Source organism: Sceloporus undulatus, chromosome 4 (genome assembly GCF_019175285.1).
Source record: "Sceloporus undulatus isolate JIND9_A2432 ecotype Alabama chromosome 4, SceUnd_v1.1, whole genome shotgun sequence".
In the NCBI taxonomy this organism is placed as follows: Eukaryota; Metazoa; Chordata; class Lepidosauria; order Squamata; family Phrynosomatidae; genus Sceloporus; species Sceloporus undulatus.
This window is the reverse complement of record NC_056525.1, coordinates 234,340,627-234,354,902: the sequence shown is the minus strand read 5'-3', so window position 1 is coordinate 234,354,902 and position 14,276 is coordinate 234,340,627. Positions and strand designations below refer to the sequence as shown.

The 14,276-nt window shown below is 41.8% G+C and overlaps 1 protein-coding gene and 1 non-coding gene across 6 annotated transcripts in view; one reads left to right on the top strand and one right to left on the bottom strand.

Annotated features, from left to right (window-relative positions):
* Positions 1-207: 207 nt before the first annotated feature.
* Positions 208-280, top strand: TRNAM-CAU. Its single transcript has one exon. It is a non-coding gene; the product is annotated as a tRNA-Met (tRNA).
* A 3,126-nt stretch (positions 281-3,406) lies between these two features.
* TBC1D31 (TBC1 domain family member 31) overlaps positions 3,407-14,276 on the bottom strand; it is a 36,037-nt gene continuing 25,167 nt past the window's right edge. For 2 of the 5 annotated variants that reach the window (XM_042465477.1, XM_042465481.1), the window contains 4 exons: positions 13,607-13,801; positions 11,758-11,908; positions 9,931-10,104; positions 3,407-4,313 (listed from right to left, as the gene is read on the bottom strand). In XM_042465477.1, coding sequence (XP_042321411.1) covers positions 4,174-4,313; positions 9,931-10,104; positions 11,758-11,908; positions 13,607-13,801 — 660 coding nt within the window. In that variant the 3' untranslated portion in view covers positions 3,407-4,173. Of the gene's footprint in view, positions 4,314-9,926; positions 10,105-11,757; positions 11,909-13,606; positions 13,802-14,276 lie in introns of all 5 variants that reach the window. The other 3 variants (XM_042465479.1, XM_042465478.1, XM_042465480.1) reach the window with 3 other exon arrangements.

Here is a 14,276-nt window from a genome sequence, read left to right as displayed (position 1 = left end):
CAAGCTGTAATTAGGTCCCACTAAATGCAATGCAATGCAATGCAATGCAATGCAATGCAATGCAATGCAATGCAATGCAATGCAATGCAATGCAATGTAGAGCAGATGAATGGAATGAACCTTCTCTAGTCTGTGCAAAGCAATGAAATCACTTCCTTGCAAAGCCTTGCAAGTTCGTTAGGAAGCCCAGTGAGCCTTTTTCCAGGGGCCTCGTTAGCGCAGTAGGCAGCGCGTCAGTCTCATAATCTGAAGGTCGTGAGTTCGAGCCTCACACGGGGCAGCAGCCATTTTTCCTGCAATTAAAAAATTAAATTAAATTAATAACAAAAATACAACGCTTTTCTGTTTCCAAAGCTGTAAGGTTTTATTATTGCAACCAACCCAAGCACCCACTTTACCTCTGTGAAAGTTGCAATGCATGCAAAGGGAAATGCAAATGGAGAATTTCTTTTTTGGAGAGATCAGGAAATCTGGGCACACCTGGATGCAGGGCAAAAACACAGTTAATCCAGTTTGAGACGTGCTTTAATTGATAGGGGGGTCCTTCCTGGGGATTGTAGTTTATTTTGGCACCAGAGCTTTCCAAGAGAGAAGGCTGAATGTCTCACTAAACTACAGTTCCCAGAATTCCCTAGCATTGATAATTTGCAAAAAATAAAAATGAAATAAATATTTGATTAGAAAGAATTAATGCAGTCTGATGATCTGAGCAATTTATACTGAGGATGTAAGGTTTGGGAAGTTAAGTGTCTTTAAGGCTGGCTATCTAAAGGCTGTTTTTTAAAATGCAGATTTACCTGGGAGCAAGTCATTCTTCTTCACAAAGCATTTTAATGGGATTTACAGTTGATTCAATAGGATTGGGATTGCATTGGTAAGGTGATTTCGCTTGAAATGCATGCTCCTGGCTGCAAAGGATATAATAAGGAATGCAATTATCTATAGCTATATCTATAGCTATAAATTGCATTATATTATATAACATTATATAAGCACTGGTAAGGTGATTTAGTTTGAAATGCATGCTCCCTGCAAGGGATATGATTAACAAATACAACAGTATGTATGTGTATATATATATATATATATATATATATATATATATAATCATACACACACACACATGCACACACACACATATAATTTTTGAATTTCTATGAGAAAGGCTGCATAAAAATGAAATAAATGAATTTTATTTCCTTTCAACCCATCAAATGCAGGCTGACCAGAGGTCCTCCTTTTCCAGGACATGTCCTACACTTCAACCTTCTGTCCAGGAGGAATGCCAAAATATCCTCCATCTTGAGGATGACTAAGAAGCATAAATTGACAGTTGTTTTAGCTTTTATTTGGTATTGTCCTACATGTTGCAGTGCTGTCCTCCTTTGTAGTTAGGACATATAGGTGGGTTATAGACCGCCATTTCGGACGTCCTCAGGACGTCCCATTTTAAAAAAGGGGCGTCTCTTCTAGACGCCCCTTTCCCTATCATGGACTCAGTCCGTGACAAATGGCAGCGGCCGTTCCACACGGCCACCGCCATGTTTACGTCTTGGACGCATAGCGTCCAGACAGGTCGCAGCGGTTATGATGTCGCGGGTGCGCCATGGGTGCCTCGCGACGTCATAATGGCGCCGCAGGAAGAAGCTCCATTTTGGAGCTTCTTTTGTGCTCCGCGAGGGAGTCGTGCGGTTTGTATGCTGCGACTCCCTCACGGAGCAAAGAGCAGCACCGGCAGATCACCGCAAAGCGGCGGTTTGTAACGCCTCATGGTTACCCTGATCCAACGTATTCCAAATGACACAAAGCTGTCCTTGTATTCTTTCGTTTAAGAGATGTCCATCTTTTCACAACCTGGATTCACCTTTAAGTATCCACTGGAGTTTGGTTCCCGGACCTCTGTGAAAACCTGCAGCTGGATCACATATGGATTCCCTACCTCACTCTGCCAGCCACTTTTTGGCCATCAGATGGGATTACAGAAATACACAGGCTGTGATAGCATCAGGATGGAAAGGAAGTAAAAACTGGAACTTATCTACCAAGGTAGATAAGTATTTGGCAGATAACCTGTTGTTTGATATTGTTAGAGACAGAAGATTAAAATATACTGGAGAAAGGAAAGGAGAAGCTTGGAATTGGGGCTGGAAAATCCTGCTTGAAAAGGTTAAAGGGAGTACAATGAAGTCAATAATGTAATTAAATCCCACATATTGAAAGTTAGGTATTAATTGTAAACAGTGTATTGATCCTAAACTCTTTGAAGCCGCGCGGGAAGGGGAAGGGGAGAGTAGGGAATGGGGCATATGCAACGTTGTATATATGTTAAAATAATTTAATACTTTTTTTAAAAAAAAAAATACAGAAATAAGTATTGTACAAGAAGGTGCAAGATATCTCCTTGTGTAACAACCTTAAAAGTACAGTAGGCCCTTGATATCTGCTGGGGTTTGGTTCCAGGACCCCCTGTGGATACCAAAATCCATGGATGCTCAAGTCCCATTAAATAAAGTGGCATAGTCAAATGGTGTCCCTTATATAAAATGGCAAAATCAAGCTTTGCTTTTTAGAATTTATATATTTTTAAAATAAGATATTACACAATCTACATGGAAATAATGCATCAGAGTAATGAGGGATATATATATAGCATGTAAATACTTGTGTGTTTTGCACTCAATAATGCAAAAATAAAAGGAAAAAATGTACAAGGACAAAATCAAAGTTTGCCTTTTTGATTATTTTCAAGCCATGGATGATTGAACTCGTAGAATCTGGATACAGAATGATTTTAAGAGATTCTAAGTCTTGCTTTATGCAGGAATCTGCAACTAGAGCATCCTGACATTTCTAAGTGAAAATAAATAAATGGGGTGTTGGTTTTCCAAGTGTTTTGAATATCTAGAAGCCTCAGACCTCTCAAAGACTGAGAACTATTTATTTAGACTGTCCAGAAGTAGGCACAGGAGATAACAGGGTGGCTTCATCAAATTTTCAGGTAGCTATCCACAATTATTGTTGTGTGTTTTTGAGGCATTTCTGACTTATGGCAAATCTAAGGCAAACCTATGACAGATTTTCTTGGCAGATTTTTTCAGTGGAGGGTTTGCCATTGTCATCCTCTGAGGTTGAGAAAATGTGACTTGCCGAATGTTACCCAGTGGGTTTCCATGACCGAGCCGGGATTTGGCCCCTGGTCTCTAGAGTCATAGTCCAATGCCCAAACCATTACACCATGCTGGCTCTCCTACTAATACCCGGAGCAATGGATGCAAGCTACAGGAAAAGAGATTACACCTCAACATTAGGAGGAACTTCTTGACAGTAAGGGCTGTTCGACAGTGGAATGCACTCCTTCCTCGGAGGGTAGTGGAGTCTCCTTCCTTGGAGGTCTTTAAAGAGAGGCTGGATGGCCACCTGTTGGGGATGCTTTGATTGAGATTTCCTATATGGTAGTGGGTTGGACTGGATGGCCCTTGCGGTTTCTTCCAACTCTATGATTCTATGACAATATGCTTACACATTGGAAGAGAGAAGCCAATAGCTTGCATTAAAGGCTGCAATGTGGAGTTATATTGCTAACATGATAATGGAACTATGTTAGAAGCTGCAACAATGCACAAATGGCCACCGCACAAGATGCTCCCCCCCGTGCAACAGTGAGGTGTCACTATACAATGCCCCACGGAAGATGAAAACATTTTTCTAGCTGGGTGCAGGGTACTCATGACTTTCCACTGCTGTTTTGGATTATTAGTACTGTTTCTCTGTTGGAGGCCATCGTGCTGCTTTTCCTTGTGTTGTCCTACAAAGTGCCATACCCTTGCACATTGTGACTTTTGCAACAGCCACATTACTTGCTCTGTTTGTGCAATGGTCCCAATGACACAGCTTTGACAATACTCCTCTCCTGGGAGTAGTCCAATGCTCACCCACTATGCCATGCTGGTTCACTATACTGTACTACATACACCAGTGTTTTATTTAAAAACGTATCATTTACTTAATATATTTCTTTTAAAAAGTCAATTGAAGCATATATGTTTTTATATATAAAAATATGTGTAAAGAGACTACAAACTGTGTAAAATCACTTTCTATTATACTTTTTGTGTAGCTACTTGGAATCCCAGCATAAATGTCCATTTGTATCTGATTCATGAGCACCCTCCTTTAGCTGCTCCACTGTGCATCCACTGTTGGTGTTTGCTTCGCTCGAGCTTGTGACATGAGCTTTTGCCTAAGCTGTCGAACTTCTGCCATCATCTCCCGCTCTCGATTTTCCAGTTCTTGCCGTCCTCGATCTAAAGAAACTTTTTTAAAAAAAGGGAATTAAAATTTAAGTATTAGGAAGACAAAACATGAAAATGCCTATTTCAGGATCCAAGAAGCATCATATCATGTTTCCATGGTAAATACAGAGATATTTACTGTACTAACTCTTGGAACTTCTGAAAGATGTTAGGGCATATATTGTCAAGCGGCTACTATCTCTCGCTAATCCCCTGCCCCTTCAGGCCTGGCTAATGGGTTTTAAGTCATCACCACCACTGTTATCTTTATTTATACCTTGACTTTCTCCTGAAGATTGGAACTCTACAATGTAGTTAAAAATGAACAAAAAGTTGACATTAAAATAAAATTAAACTATTACTAATATTAAAACAATTTAAAACATAACACTTAAAAAGGATAAACAAGTTAAAACAGTACAACTTAAAACAGCATAGAATGATAGAGTTGGAAGACATCTCAAGGGCCAGCCAGCTCAACCCTGAGCCATGGAGGAAGACACATTCAAAGCACTCCCAACAGATGGCCATCCAACCTCTGTTTAAAAACCTCCAAAGAAAGAGACTTCATCACACTCCGAGGAAGCATATTCAACCTTCAAACAGCTCTTACTGTCAGAAAGTTCTTCCTAATGTTGAGGTGGAATCTCTTTTTCTGTAATTTGAATCCATTGACCGTCCTCCCTGCCTGCAGTGGAACCTTCCTCAGGACGAGAGAGCCATTAACACCTTCAACTGCCTCTAGACCGTCTCCCTGCCTGCAGTGGAACCTTCCTCAGGACGAGAGAGCCATTAACACCTTCAACTGCCTCTAGACCGTCCTCCCTGCAGCCATCTGAGGAGTGACTTTCATCCACCAGGCCTCCCTCAGTCTAAAGGGCCTCTCTTTCCTACATCCATCTGAGGAGTGACTTTCATCCACTAGGCCTCCCTCAAGGGAAAGGACCTCCCATTCCTACATCCATCTGAAGATTGACTTTCATCCACTAGGCCTCCCTCAAGGGAAAGGACCTCCCATTCCTACATCCATCTGAAGATTGAGTTGGATCTATCGGGCCTGCTTCAAAGGATAGAGCTTTCCTTCCCTGCATCCATTAGCCATCTCTCCTTCCATCACTCTCAGCAGCTGGGACCTTGAGCAAAGGCTTCCAATCCCACCCCTTCCTTCTCTATTAAATCCCTTGTGCCTTGTGATACTTAGGCAATATTACCAAGTACAGTTGGCTATTATATTGCTACTTTTGTCATTGTTATATTTTCTTCTTTTGATTATCGCTTACTCAATCCTTTCCTCCCATGGCTCCACGCATCTCTCCTAACTTGATCCCTATTCGACCTCTTCCTATCTCCCAGCTTCCATTCCTCTGTTCACTCTGGAACTGTCGCTCTGTTGCTCCGAAAGCGACTGCTGTCCATGATCTTTTTCTCTCTAGATCATTTAACCTTCTCACTCTTACTGAAACCTGGCTCCCGGCCCATGATACTGCTACCTCCGCTGCCCTTTCTTTTGGCGGTCTCTCATTCACTCACACAAGCCGCCCTGAGGGTCGAGGAGGAGGGGTCGGTATACTATTGTCCAATTCCTGCCAGTTTCAAGTTCTCTCTTTCCCCCCCAGCTATTGTTTCTCTTCATTCGAGTCTCACTGTATTCGACTCTTTTTTCCTTTACAGCTCCGGGTTGCTGTCATCTATCGCCCTCCTGGTTCTGCTACCCAATTCCTATCTGACTTTGAATCTTGGCTGACGTTTTTTCTATCTGATACAGTCCCTTTTCTAATCCTAGGTGACTTTAATATTCACCTTGACAATCCCAACAGTCCTTCTTCATCTCGCCTTAGATCCCTGTTTGCTTCTTTTGGCCTTCAGCCTCATTCTAACTCCTCAACCCATTCCTCTGGTCACTGTCTCGACCTAATTCTTGCTGCTAAGTGTGTCATTTCTGACTACCTGGCATCTGATTTTCCATTGTCTGACCATCATTTAATTTCTTTTACTCTTACTTATATCCCACCTCCTCGTCGTACTGTCCAGCGCCATTTCCGCGACCTTCAGTCTGTTAACTCTGACCATCTCAGTCAGACTTTGAATTCATCTCTCTCTTCTCTTGATCTTGGGGACTCTGCTGATTCAGCAATGTCTTTATTTAATTCCACTCTTTCTTCAACTCTTGACAGCTTTGCTCCTGTATCTGTACGTGTGTCTTCCCCCATGACTAGGCCTCAGCCCTGGCTCACTCCCACTATCAGGTACCTCCGGTCCTGCTCTCGAGCGGCTGAACGTCTTTGGAAAAAGTCTAGGGAACCGGCTGATTTCATTCATTATAAATTCATCCTTTTATCTTTTTCACGCGCTCTGTCTATGGCAAAACAGAACTATTTTAAATCACTGATCTGCGCTAATGAGAGGCACCCGCAGCGTTTGTTCTCCTGCTTCAATACACTACTCAAACCTTCCTCTCCCCCTGTCTTCTCATCTTTTTTCCCCACTGACTTCGCCAACTACTTCATCACAAAAGTCACTACTATTCGATCTGAAATAGTTCCTCCCGACTTGCCCCCTACCACTAACCTCCTGGTACCTTCTACTAATAAACTCTCTGTGTTTCCCCCCTGTTTCTCTGGATGAATTATCTAAGCTGCTAAATTCTTCCAAACCTACTACCTGTTCTCTTGATCCTATTCCCTCCCGTCTCCTAATCTCTATAGCCCCTTCTCTTCTGCCCTCGCTCCTCTATATCTTTAATCTCTCTCTCTCTTTGGGTTCCTTCCCTTCTGACTTCAAACATGCTCTCGTTTCCCCAATTCTGAAGAAACCCTCTCTCGACCCCTCTTCTTTGTCTAGCTATCGTCCAATTTCTCTTCTTCCTTTTCTTTCTAAGGTCCTAGAACGGGTCATTTATTCTCGCTGTATTAAGTTTCTTGAAGCCAACTCCATCCTAGACCCCTTCCAATCTGGCTTCCGCCCACGGCACTCTACAGAGACAGCCCTCACCAAGATCTCAAATGATCTCTTGCGGGCCAAGGCAAACGGCCTCTACTCTATTCTCATTCTTCTCGATTTGTCTGCAGCCTTTGACACTGTTGATCACTGTCTCCTGGTCGATTTACTTTCTGACCTTGGGTTCGCCGACTCTGCTCTCGACTGGTTTAAATCTTACTTGTCAGATAGATCTTTTGCAGTGGTCACAGGTGGTCAGACTTCATCCTCTGTTCCGCTATCTGTTGGAGTTCCCCAGGGCTCTGTCTTGGGTCCCCTTCTGTTCTCTCTATACACACTGTCTCTAGGTAAACTCATCAGTTCTTTTGGTTTCTCCTATCATTTGTATGCCGACGACACTCAGCTGTATCTCTCCACCCCTGACCTTTCGACGGGGCTTGAACAGCAAGTTTCTTCTTGTCTGACTGCCATCTCTCAGTGGATGCGGCTTCGGCGCTTGAAGCTCAACATGTCTAAGACTGAGCTTCGCGTCTTTCCACCTAAACCCACCCTTCATTATTCCTTTTCTGTCTCTGTCGACGACACTTCTATTCAACCGGTTCATCAAGCCCGCAGTCTTGGCTTCATTTTTGACTCTTCTCTGTCATTTATTCCCCAGATCCAGGCCACCGCAAAGACCTGTAGATTCTTTCTCCACAACATTGCCAAGATCCGTCCATTCCTCTCAATCTCTACTGCCAAGACTCTAGTCCATGCCCTAGTGGTTTCACGACTAGATTATTGTAACCTCCTTCTAACAGGGCTTCCTCTTTCACACCTCCATCCTTTAATATCTGTCCAGTATTCAGCTGCCCGTATTGTGACATCCGCTCGCCGCTTTGACCATGTTTCTCCTCTTTTATCCTCCCTTCATTGGCTCCCCTTCCCCTTTTGCATCCGGTACAAGCTTTTGTTACTGACTTTCAAAGCCCTCCATGGGTTGGCCCCTCCTTACTTATCTGACCTTCTTTCTCCTTACATTCCTACTCGCACCCTCCGCTCTGGTAGTCAGGGGTCTCCTGTCACAATGTAGGACTACCACTGCCCCCTCCCGAATTCGTCCCTTCTCGCTTGCTGCCCCTTACTCCTGGAACCTTCTTCCCCCACATGCACACCTCATCACTTCTCTGCCCAGTTTCAAAACTGAATTAAAGACTATATTGTTTAAAGAAGCATTCCCAGAGGTGAGGCCCTCTCTGACCCAGGAAGCCTCCTTCTAACCATCCATCAAGAAGCCAAGCCCTTCCTCCAGTCCATCTGCCTTGGTCCAGGCCTCGGAGGTGGAAAAGATCTGCTGGACCTGATCCTATTCCCCACCACCACTCCCTTCTCCTTTTGTGTCGTGTCTTTTAGATTGTAAGCCTGAGGGCAGGGAACCGTCTGACTAAAAAATTGATGTACAGCGCTGTGTAAACTTACAGCGCTTTATAAATAAAGGTTAATAATAATAATAACATTGCTCTGGATCCTATTCTCTGGAGCAGCAGAAAAGCTTGCTCCATCCTCAATATGACATCTTCACAAATATTTAAACACTGCTATCATATCATCTCTTAACCTTTACTTCTCTAGGCTAAACATATCATCATCATCATCATCATCATCATCATCTATTCCCCTTTCTCCCAATATAGGGGCTCAAACACACATGTATTTCTTCCCCACTTTTGACTTGGTAGCTGAAGGGTGAGATGACCACCAGACAATGGATGAGCTCAAGGCATGGTGCCCACTGTAGAACTGTGCGGTCCAGTGCGACTATTCTACCATATATTTACTCTCTACTAAAAGTATGTAGGGTCTTAGGCAATATAGCTTTATAGTGCCACAAACCCATATTATATTATATCCCATCCTAGGCCACATCGTGGATGCCAATAAGCAAGCAGAGGGGGAAAACATCCTACAAAGACTTCCCAGGTTTTCAAGGTGTCTTTTCTTGAAGACTGCTAAGGAAAACTAGCATTCTTGCAATGGGAAAGACTGCTGCTTAAGATGTTTATTGAGAGGGCTTATGTGAAATAGTTAAACTGGACTTGAATGTCAGATCAGCCTTTAAACCATTTCATTCTGCTGCAGACAAAGCAGCAATAGTTTGCATAAGGAGTACTGGATACTTCCTTATATATGTAAGTTGTACAACCATTGGCACAACCTGGAGTTATGCTGGTGTTAATATCCCAGAGATGTCTCCCATCTCTGATCACTCTGCATAAAGACAAGAAAGGAAGAATGCAATATTCATGTTATGAATTTGGCTAGCTCAAGCAAATCACACTGGAACAACACATTTGATAGATAAGAAAATAAAAAAAAATGGTTAACAGAGAATCACATCTCTAGGCAGGAGAAGAGATGTGAACCTGAGCAAAGGAAATTTCAAGTGCCAAACTAGATACTTTGTATATGCATAGCTAATTTCTATCAACACCTTCCATTATTTTCCCCCTTCAAATTGCTAGTTTGGAGGTACAAACAAGATTGCAATGGTACTGGAACTTGAAAAATATACCACATGCTCTTGATGGAAGGAAAGCTCTTTCCTCCATGATGGCTATTTGTTAATAAAATAAAATAAAATAAAATAAAAATAATCTTGGTAAATTGTGACAAACATGTTGCCTGGTTTGGTTCTGAGACTCTCTCTATATTACCTACTTACAATGTGCTGAAGAATCTACTCCTGATGAATCATTCAAGCAGGTGTTGCCAGGCTGTGGCTGAGCCTTGCAGGATACTTGCTGTAATTCCAAACTCTGCCGAGGCTGGGAGGCTCTCAGATCACGCAGTCTCTCTGTAGAAAGTAGACAGGGTTCTTGCTGGGTTACAGATACCACTAGGCATGATTCATGAAAGAAGATATACAGCATGCTTTCATGCAAGAAAATAAACTATATACAGTACTGTACTCTGTGATTCAGAGTATACTACTGAGGTGGACTTGTTTTAAAATAGATCAAGCATTTTCATTTGAAGTCTGAATGTGAGGAGGACAAGTAGAGATGTCTGAACAGATTTCAGGATCAGTTTCTAGTAGGATAGATTGTATCGGTCTAGCAGCTCTTCCACACTGCAGAAATAAAGCAGTTTGACACCACTTTAACTGTCATGGCTCCATCTTGGTACAGGGGTACCCCGGGTTACGAAATTAATTCGTTCCGCCGCCGCTTTCGTAACCCGAAAATCTTCGTAAGGCGAAAAAGCCATAGGCGCTAATGGGGAAAAGCCGCGATTTCGTGCGAAATAGCGCCGAAAAGCACCAAAAATTTTTTCGTAACCCGAAATAACCTTCGTAACCCGGAACAGTTTTTTTAAATGGATTTTTTTCGTAACCCGGAAATTTCGTAAGGCGGCGCATTTGTATCCCGGGGTACCACTGTATTTGGAATTTGGTGAGGCGTTTCTCCTGGTCTGTCAGGGAGGTCTGGTGCTTCACCAAACTATAAATCCCAGGATTCTGTATGATAGAGTCATAGCAGTTAGTGGCATCCAGCTGCTTTATTTCTACAATGTGGATACACCCAAAATTGCCTATTGGTACTGTTTTATTTCTTTGACATGAATCAAGATGTGAGATATAGATTTATTCAGCCCACAAGCCCTATAGAAGAAGGGCAGATAAATGAGTTGGGCTATAGGTCCCATCACTGGGGTGGATTGGAGCTGGCATGCAACAAATGGAAGGCCACTGTTTCCCCACCTCTGCTGTGGACCAAAATAAGGAATTATGGAAAAATAGATAAACTTAGCACATGAAGTATTATGCATGATTATCCTGATCCCTTTATACTATTATCTTTACATCTTGATATATCTATATCCTTCCTTTCCTCTGATGAAATTACTGCAATGGGAAGGGTGCGATCCTATTTTATTATCACAACAATCCTGTGGCAGGGAGGATCTCATATTGGAATAAAGGTAGGACATAAATTAAAAAGTAAAATATAAATAGGTTAGATTCCACCTGGCTGAAGGCTGCCCAGTGGTTTCATAAGTGAATGGTCATTGAACCTGAGATGTGACCAAGATCAGTAGCAGAATTACTATATCATACTGGCTCTAACTATGCCACAGATGTTACATGTGCTTTAATGTGATGCCATGTGTTTGGCCTAATCTTTTCAGTGTATTTAGGCTTTTAGGCTATTTTTATTTATAAATACATTCACACATACCGGCAGTTGTATAAATTTGTATTTTGGTTTGGCAGAACATTTTCCACATGTTCTTGGCTCCTCCAATTTTTAATGAAAAGTCGTGGACATTCTGGAGCAGATTTTTTTGCGGTAGGACAAGCAGAGGCAGTGACTTCATGGAAATATGGTGAAAATGCCAGTCTGATTATTATTATTTTGTTTATTTTAATTCCTGGGGACCAAGAAACAGCTGGGGAGGGGAGCACATGCAGCTCACAAGGTGCAGTTTGCTGATCCCTGCCTTAAATAACCAAAGAGGTCAATTATCTACAAAAGGCCCAGAGGCTTACCAAAATAGCCATCTTTGTCCTGGAGCTTCACAGCCAGCTCTAGCGCATCATTCATCTCACGTTCTAGAAACCGCTTCCTGTTGGCATCCAAAGCTGCAGTAACTGCTTCTTCTGCTGCCAAATGCTCTCTCTTCTCTAGAACTTCTTCCCACTAAAACAAGACAAACATGAAGAAGGACAATTCCATTTAAAAAAGCTATTAAAAGGAGGGAAGGGGGAGAAAAACTCCATGGTTGAAGCCATTCAAAAACAATGCAACAACATAGCATCATCCAAAAATTAAAAATAAAATAAAATGAAGGCACCTACAGCTTTTTCATTTTCATAAATCTCTTAGGCATTTTAAGATAATCTTAAGCAAACTTCTAGATGCTTACAAATAGCTGCAGTTTTGGAATCTCACAGATAAATCGAATAGCCTTATCTGAGAAGTGTCCACAACCCAGCTTATTTGAAGGGAGAGCTGTGAGACTTCTGGACTTCCAGATGTTGAGGAACTACTCCATTATCCTTTACCATTGGCTAGGCTGACTTGGGCTGATGGGAAATGGAGACTAGCATCTGGAAGGCCACAAGCTTCCTGCTTCCTTTCAGGTGACCAAGAGAGTCTTTCTGACATTGGCTAGTCTGGCTACAGAATAATTGTGTCTAATACTGTAAGCAAAATTGGGCAAAGGTAGAAGCCACTAAAGCGTGGAGACTAACTGAATACCAATTTCTTATCTACTTTTTCCAGCTGATATGTATCCCAAGAGGCCTCTGTTATAGTTTGGAAAGACCTCTAATGAACCTGAAGAGAGAGGAGAGAGAGTGTCATAGCAGAAAGAGAAGGTGAGTGTATTTGTGAAGAAAGAAAGAAACAATTTATTTTCTAATGTGTGATAAATAATGTAGAATTTACATCCACAGTTGGGAGGGAGGGAAGACTATGTGAGGCAGCATTAAGTGAGAATATACTGTTAAACAAACAAACAAACAAAATCCTACAGAAGAATCCTCTTTTGAACTTTATAGAGAACTCTTTCTTTTAAGCAGTAGACTAGTAAAGATTAAAAGAACAAATATGAAAATCATGGCTTTTCTACCTATAGCCAAACCAAAGGCCTGACAGAGATGCCACCTTCACAGAAATTTGTCAGAGAAGCTTTTTTTCACTGTGTTCTGCTTACTAACATAAACATAAGAATAGAATTTAGCCATAATCTTACTCTTAGTACTAAATGTCTCTACTTATGCTTTCCCAATATGTTATCAAGAATGTTTTGAGAACATGAGGCAGCAATTCTGACATGTGCAGTTTGGTTTTCTGTGTCTAAATGTTTGCACCAAACCTATATAAAGTCTGGTATCTCTAAAAATCTTTTAGTCTTTCATTCTCTGAATTTGGCTCAGGCAAAGGAGGATGATGAAGGCCCACAGTGAGAGTTGTTCATGGCATGACAGTTCCCAGGATCTTTGGGAAGGAAAGGCTGGACAGCCAATATTGCACACTTATTGTATATTTTTGTAGGATAAATTTTGGGTTTGCCTTTGCCATTTCAGGCAGAAGCATTTCATATTTTATAAAAATCTTTGTTTATAAAATTCTAAGTACTTGAACTGCATGCATGATTAACAGCTGTCACTATTTTCTGGCTATCACTAATAGCTGTCACTATTATTCTAAATCAGCACATCATCACAGCCTACATATAGGATTATTCTATAGGCTTATTTACAGGCTTCATATAAGATTTACAGGTTCTTTAAACGCTTCTGAAGCCCATACCCCTTTATTCAATCATAACAGCAATTCAGTTCACATAACAGCACTATGATGCCTAATTTTAGGTGGTCTTTAAGCAGTCACCTTTTTGGCTTCCTCTGTTTTCATAGCATCCAGCAACTCTGCTTCTGTTGCTCTGTTGTTACGGAGGAGTTTTGCTACTTCCTGATAACACCTGTCTCGATCCATGTCGTCATTCCTTTGCTTTTGCAGCACCTGAGCTCGCCAGTCTGTGTCAAGGTGCTCTTGGTTGACTTTGGCCAAGCATTCTTCAACCAGCTACAACAATACAACTTTCATCAGGGAAACAATGATTTTGAGGACTTGGCACATATTTCTTTGCTTGGAGCCACAGGACTGTAAACAGTCTGTTGCACAGTTGCTTGTGATAAAGAAAATCCAGAGTCCACAAACGTTACTTATTGGGGCCAACCTCCAAGAGATGGAATGAACAGTGTAAATCTACACTAGTTTAGCTATATTGTGAGTGTGAATGCCATCCATATACTAGATTGCACTGTTGCACAGCTCACTGTGTAACTCACACTATGTCCATGTGCATTCCTGTTGTGCAAGCCTATATATGATGCTCTCAGGGCAGATCACTGCAGAAACCTTCTACAGAGAAAGAACATGATCTACCATCAAGCTGCTCTCCTCCTCTTACAGAAAAACTGGTGAGCCTACAGTACAGCTTACCCACCTTTTATAAACTTCAGAGCCATCTTGAACAAAAGGTACCTTACTACTCAAG